This window comes from Lytechinus pictus, chromosome 19 (genome assembly GCF_037042905.1).
Source record: "Lytechinus pictus isolate F3 Inbred chromosome 19, Lp3.0, whole genome shotgun sequence".
Lineage (NCBI taxonomy): Eukaryota > Metazoa > Echinodermata > Echinoidea > Temnopleuroida > Toxopneustidae > Lytechinus > Lytechinus pictus.
The window spans coordinates 5,200,697-5,223,670 of record NC_087263.1 but is presented as its reverse complement, the minus strand read 5'-3'; the positions used below and the strand labels follow the sequence as shown (position 1 = coordinate 5,223,670).

Here is a 22,974-nt window from a genome sequence, read left to right as displayed (position 1 = left end):
ACAAATTATTCATCTTAGATGTTTTTTATGTCAGAACCGCTGCTATATTGAATCACGTACTGCAAGCAAGATTGCCAGAGGTATTCCACTTCTTTGGTAATAGAGCTTGTGATTTATTTAACACTAAATTTTTTGAAGTTTAGTCTCTGAACTTTACATGCTCTCTTCATTTCTTGAATTGATAAGAGGAATAAAAGTTGTGATATTAAGGCTTTGGCAGATTAAAAAAACAAAAACATTTTCACTTTCAAGATTTGTTTGCTCTCCAAAAGTACTTAACCTTTTGATATTTAGTGAGCCTGATTTTCATTTAGAAGACTTGTCTTTTTTTTAGGATAATCATTTTTTTCTGACATTTGTATTTTTGGTATTTATGAAAGGAGAATATGTATGGCTTCTGTAAATGTTAAACACCACCTTATTTTTCAAGACTTCCCTAATCCTTTTTCTGACATTCGATTTGTAGTCTGATCTTTACCAGCTTTTCCATTTTTTTTTAAATTGATGATAGAAAAAATACATGCGGCCAGGGTTCTAATAAAAATATTTTTATTTAAAAAAAAAGTTTTTCATTGTTTTAAGATGTTTTAAAACATATTAAATCAGGTTTTTTAATTTTTTTTTAATTATACAATTTCTTCTAATACAATACGATTAGGCTATACACAGTTTTGGAATTATTAATGGATGACTACTTGATTTTCACTGAATTGCTAACAGAAAAAAGAACATTTCTGAAGAATTACTACTGACAAATCATGGAAAATTTAATAATTCAAAAATGTAAAAAAAGCTTCTAATGACGATAATTGAATAGAAGGGTACGTTTCTTGGCTATTTTTCCAGTCTCAAGATTTTTAGAGTCTTACACCCTGCACAATGCTAAAACATTTCACCACAAAATATACTCATGAAATATATGACTTAAGGGTACATGTATTTACATTTTCAGCAAATTATCTAAATGAGTTTATACTTTTGTTCAACTTTAGTAAGCGTAAATTTCATCTTTATATGCAGGGTGCTACATAAGCACTTGCCCAATTGCCCGGGGCAAGTAAAAGTTAATGTCGGGCAAGTGTTTTGAAGACCAAAACTACTTGCCCGAATTTGGCAAGCAAAATTCTCACAGTAGAATGACCAAAATTAGGGTCGATATGATATATTGACCCTAATTTTGGTCATGGTAGGCAAGATAAAATCACTTTGGAAAAAGAAATGCAATAACAAAGTAGATCAGTACATGTCAAAAGAGAGAAAAGGGTCAATGGTTTATAAAACCGCAAAACTTTCTTTTGGAGAGGTAAACCTTTTTTTTCAATGATTTTTTTCGGGCAAGTGAAATAGATTTTCGGGCAAGTATATTCCAAGTATTCAAAAATTTACTTGCCCGACTGGGCAAGTGCTTCTAAAAAGTTATGTAGCACCCTGTTATATGCAACCCAAAGATACAGTGCTAGTTAGTCAGTTACACTTATTTTTAAACACATGTTGCTTGTGAAAGGGAAAAACTGAAGTAACTATTTACAGATACATGTTTATCAGCTCTTCGAATAGTTTTTTTTCCTCCTGTACAAAAAGTAAGCATAACACTCAGATTTGTTTTTGATTGAGAAAATTCTAATGGATTGATATGTAAAGTTATATAAGGAATATGAGAGAGGGAGATAGAGGGGGAGAAAGAAAGAAAGAAAGGAAGGAAGGAAGGAAGAAAGGAAGAAAGGAAGAAAGGAAGAAAGGAAGAAAGGAAGAAAGAAAGAAAGAAAGAAAGAAAGAAAGGAAGAAAGAAAGGAAGAAAGAAAGAAAGAAAGAAAGAAAGAAAGAAAGAAAGAAAGAAAGAAAGAAAGAAAGAAAGAAAGAAAGAAAGAAAGAAAGAAAGAAAGAAAGAAAGAAAGAAAGAAAGAAAGAAAGAAAGAAAGAAAGAAAGAAAGAAAGAAAGGAAAGTTAAAAAAATAATCATTTAAAATCACATCACAGCAAAATTTTCAGCACATAAGGAATGCGAGAGAGGGAGATAGAGGGGGAGAAAGAAAGAAAGAAAGAAAGAAAGGAAGGAAGGAAGGAAGGAAGGAAGGAAGGAAGGAAGGAAGAAAGAAAGAAAGAAAGAAAGAAAGAAAGAAAGAAAGAAAGAAAGAAAGAAAGAAAGAAAGAAAGAAAGAAAGAAAGAAAGAAAGAAAGAAAGAAAGAAAGAAAGAAAGAAAGAAAGAAAGAAAGAAAGAAAGAAAGAAAGAAAGAAAGAAAGAAAGAAAGAAAGAAAGAAAGAAAGAAAGAAAGGAAGGAAAGTTAAAAAAATAATCATTTAAAATCACATCACAGCAAAATTTTCAGCACATAAGTTTTTGTAGTGTTTATAAACACATTTTTTGTAAAAAAGGGTTGTTTTGAAACATGTTATAAAACAGCGTTTTTTAACCTGCCAACCCTGCATGTGGCTTCTGCAGATGTCATAACAAATTGTTATCATTTTCAAGACTAAGTTTGCCCTCTAAGATTTGTTTTAGCCTTTTGATATTTACTGATGTAAGGATCAAAATGTGTGTTATATGGCTGCATTTATTCTAATTGTATAAGTCTTTTTTTTTCAACTGTTATCCTTTTCTGACATTTACATTTTTGGGAAGTAATTCAATAAAGAAAAGTATGTGTTACAAGGTTCCCAATAATATTTATCCTTTTCCCATGTTCGCACGTAAAAGTTGTTTGTTATTCAACGTTCCAGTCCTTCATAATAACTTAAAAGTTTTATTCTAGGAACTGAGTAGAAAAATAGTTCTTTAGATATAAATCCTTTACCGTCAGTCTCATTAAGACTTGTTTGTCTGTTTTTAAAAGTTGAAATGTGACTTTAATTGAAATTTCCATTTTTGGAACAAAAGAAGCCCAAATAAGGAATATTAATGAGATTATTCTAATTATCAGTATTTTTGTTTTTCATTAATAAAGATTTTTATTTCATGTTTTCAATCATCCGTTCCCATTATTTTTCAGTCTTCTTTTTGACGCAAAGAGTAACCTTGTGTTGTATGGTTACCCTCTAGATTTAGATAAATGATCACAATCGAGGCATATACCTTATATGGTGTTACAAATAACCTGAGCTGTCATCAAAGCTATATTTAAGATGTATAGCCAACACCATGTTTTTTTGTTTCTCCACCCACTGTAGATTTTTGATTTTGTATCACTTTATTTCAATATTCATTAAGGATCAGATGACATATAAAATAAAATAATTACATAGTAGTTTACAAACACAATTAACAAAAGAAGTAAAAGTAGCCCAGGTCCTGGCTTATTACTGCCGAGGCAGAACATACAGTATAGAACATAATACAAGATAGAAAAGAGAACAGAATAATATATCATATATAGCAAAGATCTTCGTTGCGATTAATCTCGTAATAAATTCTTATATTCTATAGTCAAAATGAATAAATCATGTAAACAGGTAAACATATGAACAAGTGAGTTACTCTATATAGTTATTAATTTTATTGGTATTATACATGCATTTGGTCTTCATCATCGTCGTCATTAATATTGTTTATTTGTATAACTGCTTTTATTGATATTTTACTAAATATTATTATTGTTATTATTGTTAATATTATTGTTTTATTTTTATTTTGTTATCATATTGTCATTATTATTATATCTATTATGAATATTATCATCATTGTCAGAAGCATTATTATTATTAATAACAATACTTTAATACTTTTATTGTCATCAACATTCAACGTGATACTCATTATTTATTTCGTAACGTAGTCAGTATTACCACTATTGTAGAGTAGTTGCCAATCTTTCATCATGGTCCAAATTTCTATTAACTTAATTGCTGTTATTTGAAAACAGATATTCCCTTTGTTGCAGTCCTGGGCATGAGACATTTCTTATTTTATCAAAAGGTGTATATTGGTGTCATACTGTCGTTTAGTTTCCGTGTGATCCCTTTTTTCCTTCAGTCCATCCTGTTTGTGTTCTTGCGATAACTAAAGAAGCGCTTGGTGACCGATCAACGTCAAACTTGGTCAAAGTACATGCAGAGATGCCAACCGTTACGGATTCGCCGTATTTGTTCCGATTTTATTCCTCCAATTACGGTGTTACGGCAACAATAAAAAGGTTACGGAAAAAACAACTACAATACATGTGTATTGTGTATTGGTGCTGTGCATGTGTAAATATGCGTGTATTGTGTATTGTGCATGTATATGCGTGTATTGTGTATACATGTATCGTGCATGCAGCGTGTGTGTGGCCAACGGTAAACCAACGGGAGTTTCTCTAAGTCTATAATTTATAAACGCGCGCACTGCCTACTACGTTCATTGAGTTATGCTTTTATCAAGGCTTTCTGATTAGAATTATCGATATCCTGGCCAATCAATGCGAGCGACAAGTTCCGAACGCACGCACATAGACAAGCACAAATCAGCGGCACGAATCGCGGTATAATAGCGACTGGTAAATACGACTGTAAAGATGATGACGTCATCCAAGATGGCAACTTACGATGACCAACGAAGGAATCGAGGATGACTAAGTTTTGATCATCATTTGAAAGGAATTAGCGGTAACTGCGGTCTAAGGTACGATGTTTCTGAATTTTATATATTTTCTCGTAAGTTTGGATGTAATTATTTTTTCATAATGTGACATTTGATGTACCAAAAACGATCCGAAAATCGGGTTTCCGCCGAATGTTAGATCTAACGTTACTGCTGCATGCTGATACGGAACTCAGGGAGCTCCGGCCCAAAAAGCGGTCCGGAGCTCCTTGGGTTACGTACGTATCAGCTAGCCCAGAGCTCCCTGGGTTAGCTGATACGTTGTCTTAATGTACGGGCCAACAACTCTTCAGTCTATGTATTGGTGAGTGGAGCCAACGCGGTTCAGCTCAGCTGAACAACCAAAATACAGAGACTGAAGCTTTTGGTCTAGCGTTCTATGAGAAACACACAACCAACTACCGTCAGTTTTTCAAACCTAATTGACTTCAAAGTCATCGATCACAACAAGGTAAGAAGCCACTTGGTCCTCCCCCCCCCTCCCCTAAATTTGAGGTGGGGGCAGACCCCCCCCCCCCCCCCTCCTAATTTTTTTTTTTTTTTTTTTTGCTTGTCCAATTTTTTACCCTAATTTTTTTTTTCTTGGACACTGTCCTGGCCCGCGATGAGTTTCAGTATTTTTGGAGGACACCTAGTGGCATCCCTGTATAAACGATGCTACTTCGCGGGATGTTCCTGAGAAACTCCCATTTGTTCCTGACAAATATGGTAAATATTCCTGACAACCATCCCTTTAGGTTGGCATCTCTGTACATGTATGCATATAGGAGTAGCAATGGTCTGATTAGAAATTTGGGGTCACAAGGTCAAAGGTCACAGAGGTCAAAAAGGACTTGTTGAAATATGGTATCCTTGATGATATAAATAAGATAGTTTTATTAGTGGTATTCCACTTTTCAAATTATTTTGGGGGCTTCCATGTAGCCTGCTACAGGTGCAAATCCTTCACTCGAGTTAAGGGTCTGAATGTGCAGCCTAATCATGCCTTGTGTACTGAAGGCCCTCGGCAAGTTTTCTATGTGCTAGTCTTTGCGTGGAGACACACTTGCTGATCAAAGTTTCAATCAGGGTCTGTGGCTGCACACAAGCTTCCATGTGTCAAATGATCGCCCAGATTAAAGCAAACTTGAGACCAGGTTATGCAAAGCGTGTAATTTGCTCTTTGTAAGTCAAATTTTCCCTAATTTCTGGAAAATTCAACTGTGTCAATCAGTGTTCATTATAAGTCAAGCTATCGTGTGTTTCCTTTGGGAATGTGACACCGTTCTCATGACAATCCTAAAACTAGTTTACTGGAAACTGGTTTAGGAAACCTGTTTGGGAGATCGATTTGTTAGCATTTCCTATTTGATCACCCAAAAGTGGTTTTTAAAACCACTTCACGGCCGCTTCAAAGAAAGCTTTCATGTTGCTGTGGGTAAGCTATCAGTTTCGCACGAAATTTGAAACCGCAGCATAGGCATTCTACACTCAACATGTGCAAAGATCGCTTCCCGAAGTACGGTTGTGTCCCCATTTAATACGCTAAAACCATTTTCACAATGCAAGGCAATCTTGAAAACTACAATGCGAGGTGGTTTTCTCTACCGGTTCGGAAGATCGTTTACAAGACTGCTTTGACCGTTCTCATTACATGTTAAACTAGTTTCCACTAAACTAGTTTTAGGATGGCAGTGAGAACGGGGTCCAAATCACTAGAGTAAAACAAGATTTATGACCAGCAGATGCTTTGTAATGCCACTGGAAATTGTATTATGTTCAAGTAATTTTCTCACTTTTCCTTGCCTGACAGTTGCCGGAGGCTTAGCATGCTTGGCCGAAGTATTTCTCTCTAGTACACTGAGTTTGCTTTCCCTCAGAGATATCTCTGTAACAGGCAATTCCAATGCTTTACACAAAATCTGGGGTCAGCAAATAATAATCCACTCCCCGTGAAAGTTGACGCCCATCATGCTTATTTTTTTAACAAGTACACACACGGTAATCAAGAATGATTGGAGAGTTTCCATTTAATTTTAATATAGGATAAAAGAGATCAGTTGATTGAATACCTTGCTCCAGGGTGTAGGTGCCGTGGCCGGGGATTGAACCCTGGACTATCATGTGTCTATTCAGGTGCCTTAGACCACTGAGTCACGGCATCCCCACATCTGTATCCATCTGACTTTAACTCTTTGTGCCCTGGGAGCCGTTTCATAAAGCTGTTCTTAAATTAGGAGCGACTAAGAACGACTGGTGAACCTTTCTTACGTGCTTAACCATGACCAATGTATATAGCGTTTACCACAAGAAAGGATCACCAGTCGTTCTTAAAGTTGCTCTTAACTTACGAACAGCTTTATGAAAAACCCACCTGGGCTGTGAACCCCTCTGTGCTGAATTATTTTCAGGGAGGGAAACAATGGATCGTTTGTTCGAGCGTGAAATGCGAAGGTTGCGCAGCACCAAGTGTGCATTGGTGCGAAGTAAGTATGGAAAGGGTTAATATCTTTGAAATTTTTTCTTTTTTTGTTTTGACCAGGTACAACCGAGACTGGAGATACCATAAAGATGAGAGAGTGTGGATCACCAGAGGACCAGGCATGGAACCCCAGGTCAAGACGAGTACATACGAGAGGGGAGTCTACTACTACTTTGATTACAATCGCTGGTGTAAGATGGCCAAGGACTTCCACCTCGACTACGACAAGCTTGAAGAGCGCCCCCATCTGCCGGCATCCTTTCACCACAACACCTCGACGAATCCCGCATTCCAGAAATAGTTCTCATGGTTTTTCTTTTTTGTAGCTTTTCTTTTCTCCCCTTCCTCTCTCTCACTCTCTTTCTCTCTCCCTCCTGCTTTCCCACTTCCGTGCATTCTCCATTCTTCCCATACCTCTGTAAGCTTCTTGTTTTTTTGTTTTTTTAATTTTGTTTTAAGCTGCCCTGTTGTAAGGGTCTAGAGTAAAGATGAAATAGAGTTGGGACTGCGCAGGATGGTGTTTCGCAAAGACTCAGGTCTGACTTAAATCATGCTTAATTTCCAAGTTGCGTGCAGTATAATACGCATCACCGCATTGGTCAGACCATGCTCTGAGGGCGCACACTACTGCTTAGTATCCAATGAGGTCATCCGTTAGATACTGTGTGCATTGGTGTTCGAATCCCACACAGCACGCGCGTCCCTAGGCAAGGCTTTAACTAAATTTGCCCCTCTCAATCCAGTTGTTGTAAATGGGTACCGGGTAGGAAGAAATTCCTTGAATGCTTGAGCACCAGGGGGGATGTTTCACAAATATTTAAGTATGACTTAGAGTCGCACTTAAATGCTAACGCGTATCTGATATGCAATGTGCAATCTTATTGATTAATACGCAGTAGTGCGCGTCCTCTTGGCATGATCAGACCAATGCAGTCATGCCTTTTATATCGCATGCAACTGAGCATTTAAGTGCGACTTAAAGTCATACTTAAATCCTTGTGAAACACCCCCCCCCCAGTCTAGGGAGCTGTGTTAAAGCTGGGGTAATGATGATATTATGTTAAGCAGTGCACTCTGGGAGAGGTTTTTGGAACTGACGCGGCTACCCTGGGTAAAATATGATGATGATGTTAGTATTATTATTATTGTTATTATTATTATTCTTACTTATCAAGTCACTTTTAACTCTTAGTGAAACACCTTTGTGATGAGCGTTTCATGAACTGATTTGTTGGCGTTGTCCGACAAGCCCTGTTCTATCCGACCGTTACCATAGTAACAGTGCTCCTCGGCCATTCAAAATTAAGGAAAGATGTCATGTCCAACTTGTGGGACAAAAATGATGATGAAATGCTCCCCTGGACAGGAACGTGGCTGCAGGGACGGGCGAATGGGGTTACCGGTAGTACTACAGTTTTTGACTTTGTTTGAAGGGGGGGCAGTGCTGAATTTCGGTAATGACTTTGTTAATTACTGAAGGGGTATCGTGAGAGAACTTCATTGAACAGCCGAGAATAGTATACATCGCTTTAATACTCACTGAGAAAAAGATCAAATTTAATAGTCAATAGGTCAATGAATGCCGTTCATATTTTGTCAACTCAACCAGGGGACGGGGGTGGGGTGTTTTACAAATATTTAAGTATGACCTAAAATGCTTAAATGCCGACGCGTGCATGATATGCAACGCGCGATCGTATTGATCAATGCACAGTAATGCGCGTCCTCTTGGCATGATCTGACCAATGCTCTCATGCCTTTTATATCGCTGGCAATTAGGCATGTAAGTACGACTCTAAGCCATGCTTAAATCTTTGTGATACACCCCAGGAACTTCCAGCTACTATTATCAAACTCAGAAGAGATTGGGAAAGATTTATTCACATATTCTTAAGACCTTGCTGCACATTTGTAACCAGTATTTTCAAACATGATTCCCTATTCTAGTAGGCCTGTTAGTTTATCTGGGCGTTGTGGCGTGCGCCTGTAATCCAAGCTGTGGGGAAGTTACAAATTGATGCAGAGGTTCGAGGTTCGAGCCCTGGTCACGTCTTTCGGATGGTGACGTTAAAGGTCGGTCCCAGACGTAAATAATCATATCTGATTGATACACGTCTGACAAAACTCGAATACACACTCTGACCAACTGGGGTCCGTTGCAGAAAGAGTTGCGTTTAAACGCAAGTAAAAAAATCAAGCGTAAGTCCCAAATGCACGCTGTTGATTGGTTGAAAATCAAGTTGCGCATGACTGATTCTTAGAGTTGCGATTGATTGCAACTCTTTCTGCAATGGGCCCCAGGATCAAGATTTTCTTCAATTTCACTTGATTATTTTCAGTGAAACAAAGCACTTGGTGACGATGAGATTTGTGGTCTCCCATTCATCCAAACACGCCCTGCTTATTTTCATACAATGTTTTTTTGTTGTTTTTAATAGCTCACATGGGCCCCAACTTACAAAGAGTTGCAATTGATCTGATCAATCGCGACTATGGAAAGCCAGCAAAGTCAACATTTAAAATGCATGTTTATTAAAAAAAAATCTAGATATGAATGTATATCCATAAATTCATTGATTTCCTGACAATTTGGTGGGATCTCCTTTGTTTACAAAGGACATTTTGCAAAGTTCCAGCAGAAAAAATTATGATACTGATGGATTTCCATAGAGTTACGATTGATTGGATCAATCGTAACTCTTTGTAAGACGGGGCCCTGATTACTTTGCTATTCAAGATCATGATATATCGCTGTTCTGTTCACGAGACTTTGTTTTCACAGTATTGTTATCCCTTCACTCATATTGCCTTGGTTTCTTGCTGTTGTTGAGTCGCAATTTATCGTTTTATTTTAAATACTTGAATTGCAAAATACACTTAATCAGTACATTCTATTTTGATATGGTATCCGCAGATGACAAAGTTACACAAAAATTGCCAATTTGGGGTACAATTTGTGATCAGTTTTATTTTCAAAGACGAATCCTGTGTCGAGCAATTTGATTTGGAAAATGTTTATTTGAATGGAGTAAATTATTAATGATTTGTCAAAGAAAGGGTGATGGGAAATTGCAATCTACCCCCCCCCCCTCCATTTGTTGTGATTGATCCAGTCAAACCCCATAATGGTATTACACGTGAGGGACAGTCCTTTGAAATCTTGCGCAGGTCAAGGAGAACATCCCTTTCCACAGGGAGATTCGATTTGGAAAGTTGCTCAGTCTGTGAAAATAGTAAATTAGGAATGATCGTCAACGACAAGATGATAACAAAATGTAGTTTGGGTTTCCTAGTAGTTATGTATACTAAATAGCAGAATTTTATTCAAATCCCCTTCGTTTTATTGCTATTTTTATTGGGGGGGGGGGGGTTCAAACATTCCCAGGGCCCTGGTTGCTTTTTTCCATTCCAGGAAGTCAAGTCCCCCCCCCCCCGAAAATTGTTGATTTAAAGTGATAAAGAAAAATCAGATAAGCATAATGCTGAAAATATTATTAAAATCAGATGTGAAATAAGAAAGTTTTGACATTTTCATGTTTCGCTTATTTTTCACAAACAGTTATATGCACAACTCAGTGATATGCAAATGAGAGAGTCGATGATGTCTATCACTCACTATTTCTTTTGTCATATTCCAATTTTTACAGATTTGACGACAAGGACCAACTTGACTTAATCATAAACTGTTAAAATAATGGTAATTCAACATGTTTAGGAGGAATACATTTTTTTTCCACATGACAAGGAGAAAATTCAAAAGAAATAGTGAGTGGGTGACGTCATCAGTCTGCTCATTTGCATACGGACCAGGATGTGAATATAACTGTTTTGCGATATTAAGCGAAACTTTAAAATGTCATAACTTTCTTATTTTAAATCCAATTTTGATGAAATATTTGGTGTTATGCTTGTTGGATTTTTCTCCTTTTATTCGAATCAACTTTTTATTGGGGTGAATTTGTCCTTTGAGGTTGATACCAGATAAACTACCCACTAGACTAAACACAAACACCTAAAATAAAAGGTTAAAAGCTACACTCCCTTTAATGCATCATGATCATCCTAAACTTTCTCCTTTTTTTTTTGCTGATGAGTAATTGGTTTTGTTGGCTCCTGTCGTAAATGTTGGTCATTTCATGTTTCGTTTGATTGTTCTGCACCACCTTACAATGTTCCAGTGCATGATAGATATAATGTAAGCAGAGTTTGGTCCATTTTATGTTGAAATAGTATTCTTGATTTAAGCACAAAGTCCACAATGCAGACTCACATGTATGGAGAAGGCCCACCACGGAATAGGTAATACACACTGCAAAAACTCCGGCGTTGATTGCACACCAGCCCGGAATCTATATCTGTCCACACCAGAGAAGTATTGAAATAACACCAGTTTGGAATCAAACCGATGCTGTCTTAATACTAATTGGTGTTGTATAAACACATATCTGGTGCTAGACCAAAACCAAACACTTCTCTGGTGTAGACATATATAGAATCCGGGCTGGTGTTAAATCAACACTAGAGTTTTTCAGTGCACAGGGTGTTCCAGCAAAAAAAAACTAAAACTAAACAGCGGAGTTACAATTATAGTGCTGGAAAATCTCATCTGTAGCTGTTGAGTCAATTGGAAATATTTTTGGGATAGTGAAACCAAAATAGGCAATTACAGAGAAAACTTATTCCTTGGGGAACTTGTGTTTTTAAAGGAAAAATGATATCAGATTATTTGAATGTAACAGAGGTTCAAATTGGATCTGTGATTACCCAGCCTTCTGATTGCTACTGTTTTACCGATCAAGTGTTTTTTATATACATTTTTTAAAAACGAGCAATCCTGTTGTCAAAGGCATATTTCTGATCCCCACGGGTGATTGATAGCGGTATCCATCGTGATTGGCGATACCTTCTAAAAGCCACCAGCCCCCGTTTGCCATCCTAACTCGAAAATGATCGGTAAAAATCGGTCATAGGCAACTCTGAAAGTGCCAGGCCCAGTGTTCAATACTTAGACAAATTAAGCCATTTACTTGGTACATGTATTTTGTTTGGCAAAGACATTATTAGAGGAAGACTGCCCTCTTGTGTTTGACATTACACAGGGGGCAGAGTCAACTCTGCTCTCTCAATCAGTTCTACAAGGATTTCCACGGGGGTGGGGTGGAAAAATTATTCTCTGTTAAAAGTATGAAGGAAGAATGGATGGGGTGTTATGTTAAATGAACGAATAGCAATTACTTCTGAATCCTTACTAAAGGAGCTTTAAAAGTAATATTTTTTTTAGCCAAGGAGCAACTGTATTATTCCTTTTTATTTTTGTGTTTTTTCTGTTATTTGAGAGGAAGGGGCGGAAGGAGATTACAACTGGAATGTATGCGGCGCTAATAAGAACTTTGTCTAAGTGAAAGATTACTTGTTTTCTTTTCTTGTATTCTTTTAAATACATGCTGAGACAATATAATGTATAAAATGGGCTGTGAAAAAGGATGATGTTTAATTTGTGTAATAGCACATCATCGTCATCATTTTTTTGTATTTTTTCTCCCTTTTTCCCCCTTTTCGTCTGTTCCATATTCATTCGGCATGACAAAAAGTATGTATGTACATTATTTGTATACATGTTTTATTTGTTAAGTAATTTAATCACTGACTGATATTGAAAAAATGTCAGGTAAAAATAAAAATTATAAAAATTATGAAAAAAAATAGGTGGAGTTTTCTTTCATTCTTACAGGGCCTACTGTTTGAACATACTTGTTTGCAAATTGAGTATTACAAAGTTGAGAGCTTTTTGTGGTTGTTATGCAAGGGCAAAAAGGGGAGAGAGTGATACCTCAGTCACATTTGATCTACGGTGGCCGTACGGCGAGTCCAAAATAGCCGTTTTAACATTTGTTGTACCAGCTACATATTGGTTGGTTGAATAATAATGAATTAAACGGCTGTTTCCGACTCGCCGTACGGCTGCCGTAGAGCAAATGTGACTGAGGTATTAGAGAAACTCACATTTTCACCAAGATGAAGAGAGGGGGGGGGGTACAAGAAGAAAAAGAGTGGCGCCCACCATAGGATTGGTCTGCAACCCGATATTGGAATAAAACGTGGTAGAATTTGATGCTAATACTGAGACATGGAATATCTATAACGTGTAATCACTGGCGTACCTAAGGGGGGGGGGCAGACTGCCCCCCTGACGAGTCACAAGCAAAAAAGGAAAAGAGAGAGAGAAAGAAGGGGAAAAGAAGAAAGAGTTTAAGAGAAAGGGAAAACAAAAACTGGACTGCAGACTGTCGGAAAAAAATGATAAACTGTAGGGCACACGGGGCTGTTCCACCTGATTCGGTTTTTTAGTTCCACCATCTTTGTCGGTAAATGTCAATTAAACTGTTCACTTTTATCGGTAAATTGTGATTTTTACGCAATGCGACTTTTAGAGCTCTCTGTACCGATCATTCATGCCGATAATGAGGACGGACTGGGCTGACCAGGGACAGGAGAAATGGAGAGAACAACTTTTAGGTAATATAATTAAAACAATAAAAATTTCGCTCGCGCTACGCGCTCGCATAATTTTTTTAGTTGGATACCTAAGATATAATGTCTAGTTTTCAGGTTGAAATATCAAAAATTTTCAGCTCGCACTTCCTGCTCGCGTCAATTGATTAGTTAGAAACCAATTTGTTTACGATTACAAAAAGTGCTTATAATATCCTGTTCTTAGGCCAGAATTTTAGCTCGCGCTTCATGCTCACATATGAATGTTTAGGTACATCCATCCTGTTCATAGTTAAATTAAGTGCTTAAAATGTCCGGTCTTCATGTCGGAATATAAAAAATCAAAAATATATCATTAGATACCAATTTGTTCACGGTTATAGAAATTGCATATCAAGTTCTTAGGTTGGAATATAAAAAAATTCAGCTCGAGCGTCGCACTCGCATAAAATTCCATCCTGTTCACCATTAAATGAAGTGCTTAGAATGTAAAGTTTTCAGGTCGAAATATCAACAACAAAAAATCAGCTCGCGCTTCGCGCTCACACCAATTAATTGTTTTTAACTACCATCTTGTTCATAGTTAGAAAACAAGTGCTTAGAATGTCTACTTTTCAGGGGGGAATATCTCAAATTTTCAGCTCGCTCTTCGTGCTCGCATCAATAAATTATTCAGTTAGAAACCAATTTGTATTTTAATATAAACATTGCAATTACCACTTGATTAGAAATATATCGATTACGATCCAATACATTTCATTTCTGGAATGATATACCAAAAAAGAATTAATTTCGAAAATAAAGTGCAATCGCCCGATAGCAAATATCAGAAGTAGCAAGATCCCAACTGTTTTATTGGGCACCCCCTGGGTAACCTTTCCCACCTTCAGTGCCACTTCCAGACCTACACATCCAAACGTGTATGGGGGGCTGCAAAATTCAGGGCAACGAGGACTGCGAGGTGCCCAAATATCCTTGTGTATTGGTAATTTTATGACCGAATGTATAATTTCTGCACGTTTTACATCATGTAAAAAGGCTAAATAATTATTGAAAAAAAAATGTTCGCTCGCTTCGCTCGCTCGAAAATTAAAAACTGTGAAGTTGATATTTGGGCAATAATTAGCAGCCCCCTTGAAAAAATTGTGCCTATACATCCATGCCTACTACCCCCCCACCTTGCTCATCCTTGTTGCTTGCCCCCCCCCCCCCCCCCCCCCCCTGACGAAATTTGCCAGGTACGCCACTGCGTGTAATGTTCTAAATCATCGTACAAATGAAATACCTACATGTATGTTCGAATCTGTGACTATGCTTTCATCCTTATTTTGAATAATAGCAAATTCAATATCTAGTCGTAGTGACGTCATAGTAATCGTATGACTGGCGATGATTTGAAACTAATTTTGGCATTTACTCCAACTTTAAGACTTTCAATCGCCCACGATTGTTATATTGCTTTTCTTTAAGTTAATTTCGACCTCAAACCAAAATATAACTTTCATTCACATTTTCAGAAAATGAGCAAAATGCGATTTGTTCCAAAATCGGATAGTGGACCAGTCGTATGGTTTGCGGTGGCGTTTAGGCTTTGTTGAAGATGGAGCAATAGAAAAGAACTACCAATTCCATTCTACTCGTCTCTTCTGTTCTTATATCTTCTCTTCTCGTCTCTTTTCTTTTCTTCATTTCTCTTCTCGTCTTTTCTCTTCTCTACTTTCTTATCTTCTCTACCTCTCTGGACCACCATCCACCCTTATTATTTACTACCAATCCTCCTCCCTTTATTTCATTTTTATTTTTTTGCTTCCATGTAAGTAACATCAAACGGTAAAACCAGTCGGAAAATAAATCTAACGCACACGAAACTATAAGCAATCTATATTTCCATTTGAATTTCAGATTTAAAAAAATATTTGGTGTCCATTATGCTTTGATTTGAAACTTGGCGAGTAAAGAAATGATATCCACGATGGTAGAAAATGACGTAATCTATGGGGGTTTCAAAACTAAATTCACTATAAATAGTTTATTTCATCTGAATAACACGTCAAACACTGTACAGCGTTTAAAACGTGCCCACCATGCGGAGAATGAAGACAGTTTAAAGGGATGGTCCGGGCTGAAAATGTTTATATCCGAATGAATAGAGTAAAATTCACAGAGCAAAATGTTGAAAATTTCATCAAAATCGGACAAATAACGCAGTTATTGAATTTTAAGCTAATGATTTGTGAAAACAGTTATATGCACATCGTCATGACTATTCATTAGGTGGGCTGATGATGTCACATCCCCACTTTCCTTTTTCTTATGCTATTACATAAAATCATAATTGTTTCATTTTTTCATACATGTGTAAATGTGTCTCCATTATGATGAAATAAGTGCGGCAATAAATAATTACATGTAATGCACTTAATCAGGTGTTAATCCAATTGAGTTCTTGGTAGAAATTTTTTGAATAAACCTAATTTCATATAATAAAATACAAAAAACAAGTGGGGGAAATGACATCATCAGCCAACCTGATGAATATTCATAAAGACATGTCTAGAACTGTTTCACCGGAAAAAAAACAAATCTTTAAAATTCAATAACTTTGTTATTTGTTATCCGATTTTGATCAAGTTTTCCGCATTTCGCTTTGTGAATTTTCCGCTATTTATTGAGGTATACATATATCCAGCCTGGACCATCCCTTTAACCTATACAAAGTTCACTCAACGGCAATTACGCTCGTTTGTAATTACGTGTAAGAAATTAAGGGTCTCCGTGGGAACCGACTTGGGGATTCCACCAAATAATCATTGACAATTGATAAAATGAAACCCTTGGTGAAATTAATGAGGAAGACATCCATTCCAAGGAAACATCAACATAACATATAACATGATATAAGTACTTACGCAATGCATTTCAAAGAAAGCTTCGAAGCACGATTCAATCTCTAGCGAGTGTTGGAGGCACCGAACCCCAAATCCCCGAAAATTGTCGTTTCAAACACCATAATGGTCATTGCAATTTACTTGAATATTTATTATGACCTATTCGATTTTTCGCACACAAATATAATTGAAAATAATACAATTTTATTGAATAGAAGACTCATTCGAATGCTTTAATGCAAATATATTAGGAAATAATGTATTACTTCTCATGGAATACAATGTTGTTTTTTCCGTCACACTCGCTTCGCTAAATCGATTTATTTTTTTAGAAAAACTATGTGCAATATCCAAATCAAAAGTCAACCCATCAAAACCTATATCCAATTACTGCTCTATTATTATGTCTATTGTTATGATATAGTCGGTTATGATAATTATAGGGAATGGAATTGTAAACCCATATATTACCTCTGATTTTCCTTCTCCTTTCCTTTTGAGGCCTTTATCAATTTCAAGCTCTAATCTTAAGATGAAGGTCTCCCACATTTCAAAATGTATTATGTCGATATATGTATATATATAATTTTTTCTGCTATTTGTTTTAATGATTGAAAAAAAAGAAATTTATCGGGTATTAATATATTTCAATTAGATTGTTAGATTGTATATATGCATATGTTACTAATTATGTCATTTGCTTATTGTTGTTATGCTAAGAAAAAAAAATGATTACACTTGTATATACTTTTGTTATTGGAATGTGGAAATAAATAAATCAAATCAAATCAAACCTCTCTAAATTTAAAAGAACTAATCTCGCCCCTATAATCACACACCTCTTAGAGTGAGACGAGGGTCAGTCAATGAGAGGAAATAGTCTTCTTGCACACGGGCGGATCCAGGATTTTCCAAAAAGGGGGGGGGCACATTTTCCCGAGGAAAAATTTGACGAGCAAGCAAAAAAGGGGGGAAATTCCTTATACTTTCAGGGGGGGGGGGCACACTTGTGTTTTATGGCATTTTTACATTTCAAATTTTAACTGTGCCTCTCAAAGGGGGGGGGGGCACTAGCCGGCTGCCCCCCCCCCCCCCTCCGTGGATCCGCCAGTGGTACTGTATCGAGTTTCTGTGTCTTATTCAATATCATCTATATACACCTTTAAAAACTCCGAGTCCTTCTTATTATCTTTTCTTTTTTTGAGGGAATAACTTGAAAAACTACAAGTTCTCCACCCATATATACATGTACGTCAATAGAATGAATTCATTGAATGACATAATTCTTATCACATAATATGCGTCAACGCGGGAAAACATTTATCTGGTTGTGATGAAATGACTATTGTGCAAAATTAAGAAACAATAATAATTGATTTATATATAAAAAAAAATGATGGCGGTACGCATGCGAAACAGTTATTCGAAGCGGATTAGGCTTGAGCGAAATAATGTCCTCAACAAAATTCTGGGCAAGATTTTGGAGGCCTAGTACATTGAAGGAGAGATACAACAGACAATAGTTGAGCAAAAGAAAGATAATATTTTGGTATTAATTTTTATTTTCGATAAAGCGTGTAAAGGGTCCCCTGTAATGAAAAAATAATTCCGTATCGAATCGAACATTAGTGAGAAAATTATATATATGATATAAATATTTAGAATAGTTCGCAAATTCGTTAGATGCAAAATTATGATCGACCCAAATCTAAACAATATGAATTCATTTCTAATCCAATTTTGAACGAAAATTGTTGATAATTTGTAGTACGTCATGAAAACATGACATACCTAACTGGGCCAAGTATTTTCAAAACTAAGACACTTCCTGATTTACGAATAAAAAAACAAATATCCCGCAAGATGAAACTCGATTTAGTTTGAGAAGCATGCAATGATTGATACGCCCCCAATTCAGTGACCTAGCATTTCGGTTACATTATATTGTATAATATTGAAAGTAATGGCCAATCATTTCATAATAGTCGACAGAAGCAACGAAGATGTTTCTCACTCCCCCAAATCAAATAAATGAATGAATAAACAAATAAATAGATAAATAAATAAATATATAAATTTATAGATAAATGAATAAATAGCATGATAAAGAATGATATTTTAGTACACTTTTTCTATGATTCTTATAAAAATAATAATCAATAAATAATGTTTGCTCTAGGTTTAGGATTAGGGTTATTGAATCTGCACGGACATGATGAAAAGCGATATATCCACAATTTACATATTTTATTTTGTTATTTATTTTGTTTGAATAAGTTTTTGTTTCTGTTTTCAAACGAAATTACATCGTGTTTTTATCAAGTCTCTGTTTACCCCCCCCCCCCAACAAATTGATAATCTATATTTCAGAAACACTATTCAAACATTTATTTGTTTAAGCTTTTTGATGCTATCTTTTCTATCTTGAATATTGCTTTATAATTAAAAACTAGTGGAAAATTAACAAACAATAAAAAAAGAAACAAACAATCAAGCACAGCAGCTGCATATAGGTATATTAAAAAAACAAATATATGGTTTAAGTAGTCGATATTGGAGATTTTGCCCTATTCATCTTAACCCTCACTCATTTTTTTTTTGGGGGGTGGGAGGGGTGATAAGGGGAAAGAGCCGGAACTACATTTCCTCTTGATTTCCGTTAGTATATCTATATAATGTTTCAAGAAAAAATTCCCCATAGATCGAGATTATATCATTGAAACTTCCACAATGAGGTTCCTGGATTATGATAATAAGAGCCATTGGCGGCGGAAGCCAAAAAATTTAGGGGGGTCCACCTGAAATTTTGGGGTGGACACAGGTAAAAAATTGGACAAGCAAAAAAAAAAAAAAAAAAAAAAGTTATCAACAGATATTTTAGGGGGGGGTCCGTCCCCCACCTCAAATTTAGGGGGGACAGGACCCCCGTCCCCCCGCTTCCGCCGCCTATGATAAGAGCCCAAATAAGGAAAAGGAATTCAGTTTATAAAAATTACATAAATATATCTTATATTACAAAACATTTCATTTTAGACGTTCAGGTCTGCGCGCGTAATTCGTTGACGTGTAAGGCCTACGGGTCAGTACTAGATATCTTCTTAATTGATTTTGATTAGGATCTTGGGATTAATTATGGATTATGACGATGTCCGATTTCTACCATTTAGCATGATATATATGAGGTACTATTATCATTAAATGCATTACGTAACATCGAAGCACGCACCCGTTCACAACTGCAATCGATCGGTGCACCGTACCGAATGACGCATATACGTATTCCAGGTCAAGTACGTCGCTCATCGAAAATCCTTGTTTTTATTTGCCGCAAATTGTGGCCTTCTTTAATACACAAACCAAAAATGAATGATATTTAATGTTTTATTCTGATATCTTATAATACTATGTGTTAAGCACGCACCCGTTCACAACTGCAGTCGATCGGTGCACCGTACCGAATGACGCATATACGTATTCCAGGTCAAGTACGTCGCTAACCGAAAATCCTTGTTTTTATTTGCCGCAAATTGTGGCCTTCTTTAATAAACCAAAAGTGAATGATATTTAATGTTTTATTCTGATATCTTATAATACTATGTTTTAAACAGATGGGAAATAAATTAATACACATGTAAATTGATATATCAAAGGTCAAGTCCACCCCAGAAAAATGTTAATTTATTTGTATAAATAGAGAAAAATCAATCTAGCAGAACACTGAAAATTTCATCAAAATCGGATGTAAAATAAGAAAGTTATGGCATTTTAAAGTTTCGCTTATTTTTTCACAAAACAGTGATATGCACAACTCAGCACTGGCGTAAATCCGTGTTGATGGGTGGGGGGGATGACTGAAATATTTTGGCATTTTTTTGCAATCATGTTTTTAGATATGCAAGGAATTGCCATTGATATGTCCACAGTGGCGTACCGTGGGTCACGGCATGGGGGGGGGGGGCACCAGCAAAATTTTTGAATCACTGAGTGAGTGCGCTAGTGAGCGCGCTCAGTTGCCAGTTATACTGACCTAATAGAGACATTTTAAGGACAATGTCATTAAACTGATATGTATCTCACTGATCAAATAATGCGAGCGCGAAGCGCGAGCTGAAATTTTTTTATATTCACACCAAAAAAAGGGACATTATAATCAAATTTGTGTAATCATGATAGGTACCTGTCTCGCTAAACAATGCAAGCGCGAAGCGCGAGCTGAAAATTTAGATAATTCAGACCTGAAGTGGGGCATTCTAAGGTTTTTTTGTAAGAATTAACTAGGACCATACGTATTTCATTAACCAAATGATGCGAGCGCGAAGCGCGAGCTGAAAATTTTTGATATTCAGATCAGAAGGGACATTTTAAGGACTGATTTTAGGAATTTATGAAAAGCAGACATATCTCACCAATCCACTAATACGAACGTAATTACGGACAGGAAATGTTTCATATATACGAAGACCTTAACATGGGGCAATCACTTTTTGAGTCGTGAAAAAGAAGCATATGTCACTACATAAAACAATGATAACTCAAGTGCTAGGAAATATATTTGGTTTATATTGACTTGAAAACGGGATGTTTTAGTACAACAGGATTATATATCACTTTAAACAGACAATGCGAGCACCAGAAACCATGAAGACGTAGGCCCTGGGCAAATTATGTTTCATAAAGTTATGATAAATATGTTTCTTATTGAATGTAACATAACATAATTATAATATAATATAACATTATAACATTATAATGAATAATATTTTTTTCTTTCCCACTACGTTTCTCTTCCTTTCTCCCTCTTTTCTCCTTTTCCCCTTTCCCCGTTTTTTTTTTTTGGTCAGCCGATGGGGGGGGGGGGGGATGTGCCCCCCATGCCCCCCGTAGTTACGCCACTGTATGTCCATATGGCAAATACCCCTCCAATATTATTATCTTTTTTACCCCATGATGGTTTAATGGTTTTATTAGAGATTACATTTAAAAAATTTTGACATTCCATCTTAATCCCTTCCCAAAGACCCCAACATTGATGAATTGGAAGAAACGGGGGTTTCTCTTCAATGTTATAATAAGGACATAAGTATTTCGTTTGGAAATGGTGAACTGGCTCTTAATTTGCATTTTATGATTCAATAATATTGTTTTATTTGTTAAGCGGTATTTTAGGAAGAATTTTCACCAATTAAACAATTATCTCTTGTGATTTTTTTCATTTCTTTCGTAAAAAGTGGGGGGATATTTGTACAGGCCATCCCCCCCTCCTCGAAAAGTGGGGGGGATATATCCCCCCCCCCCCCGGGATTTACGCCAGTGCAACTCAGTGACATGCAAATGAGAGAGTCGATGATGTCACTCACTCACTATTTCTTTTGTTTTTTATTGTTTGAATTATACAATATTTAATTTTTTACAGATTTGACAATAAGGACCAACTTGATTGAACCATATAATATTAAACAATGCTAATTTCACATGTTCAGGAGGATTTTAATCGTTGTTTCACTTGACAATGAGGAGAAAATTAGAATATTTCATATAATAAAATACAAAAGAAATTGTGAGTGGATGACGTCATCATTCTCCTTATTTGCATACTGACCAGGATGTACATATAACTGTTATGTGACATTAAGCAAAACTTTAAAATGTCATAACTTTCTTATTTTACATCCGATTTTGATGAAATTTTCAGGGTTATGCTTGTTGGATTTTTCTTTTTTTATTCAAATCCATTTTTTGTTGGGGTGGACTTGTCCTTAAGGAATAAGACAGGGATGTTGATAATTAATTTTTAGTCATTTTGCCTCCGACGAAGATTCTGCTAGGATCGAAAGCTTAGGCCCCTTTTGACTTGATAATTAATTTTGAATGATTATTATTTAAACTAATACATACTTCAATCCTTCTTCCAGATTACTTGATAGAGTACCGAAGACTGATTGATAATAATGCATGATTATTTTTTTAATACAGGTTAATAAATAATTTAATCTCTTAATTCGATTAAATATTAATGAGCTCATTATTTGCGAACTATATTTACCCCATAATTTTGATTGTCAGCAGATCCTTCTATTGCCATGTATACGCACTGATCACATTAATGATAATTTGCTCTTAAATTTTGGTTTTTTTTATTCATGGAAAAATATTATGTGCACTGATGTATATGCATATACCTCGATTTTTATTGTCTGTGTGAATATATTGCAATGTCATTGTAATAATTCACTTGTTTCAGTTCAAAATGAAATAAACGAATTTGAATTTGAAAAAAAAAGAGCTCAGGCCGTCGCGACGAGAGTGAAGACAACCACGCCCTTTCATTTTTCTAGTAATGAAAAAAATTAAATAGATTATAATACGGAGAAAGAAAGGAAAGGAGGTTAAAGAATAATAATGGGGGAATTGCTTGCACGGGGGTGCGATTATATTGGATTATATAAAACCCGCAGGCTCCTTTTGGGATATTATAAATACTGCAAATTTGGCATTTAGTATTATTGTCCACCCCCTCCTTCCCCGGAGATCACCTGAAAAAAATAACCTGAAGCCCCAA

The 22,974-nt window shown here is 36.0% G+C and overlaps 1 protein-coding gene across 2 annotated transcripts in view; it reads left to right on the top strand.

Annotated features, from left to right (window-relative positions):
• LOC129283210 (CCR4-NOT transcription complex subunit 2-like) overlaps positions 1 to 12,738 on the top strand; it is a 37,464-nt gene extending 24,726 nt beyond the window's left edge. Inside the window, exons 14-15 of one of the 2 annotated variants that reach the window (XR_010296571.1) lie at positions 7,096 to 9,186; positions 9,337 to 12,738. Coding sequence is in view for 1 of the 2 variants with exons in the window: in XM_064113704.1 (XP_063969774.1) it covers positions 7,096 to 7,336 (241 nt within the window). In the remaining variant the exon portion in view is untranslated. Of the gene's footprint in view, positions 1 to 7,095 lie in introns of both variants that reach the window. The other variant, XM_064113704.1, reaches the window with a different exon arrangement.
• Positions 12,739 to 22,974: the final 10,236 nt, after the last annotated feature.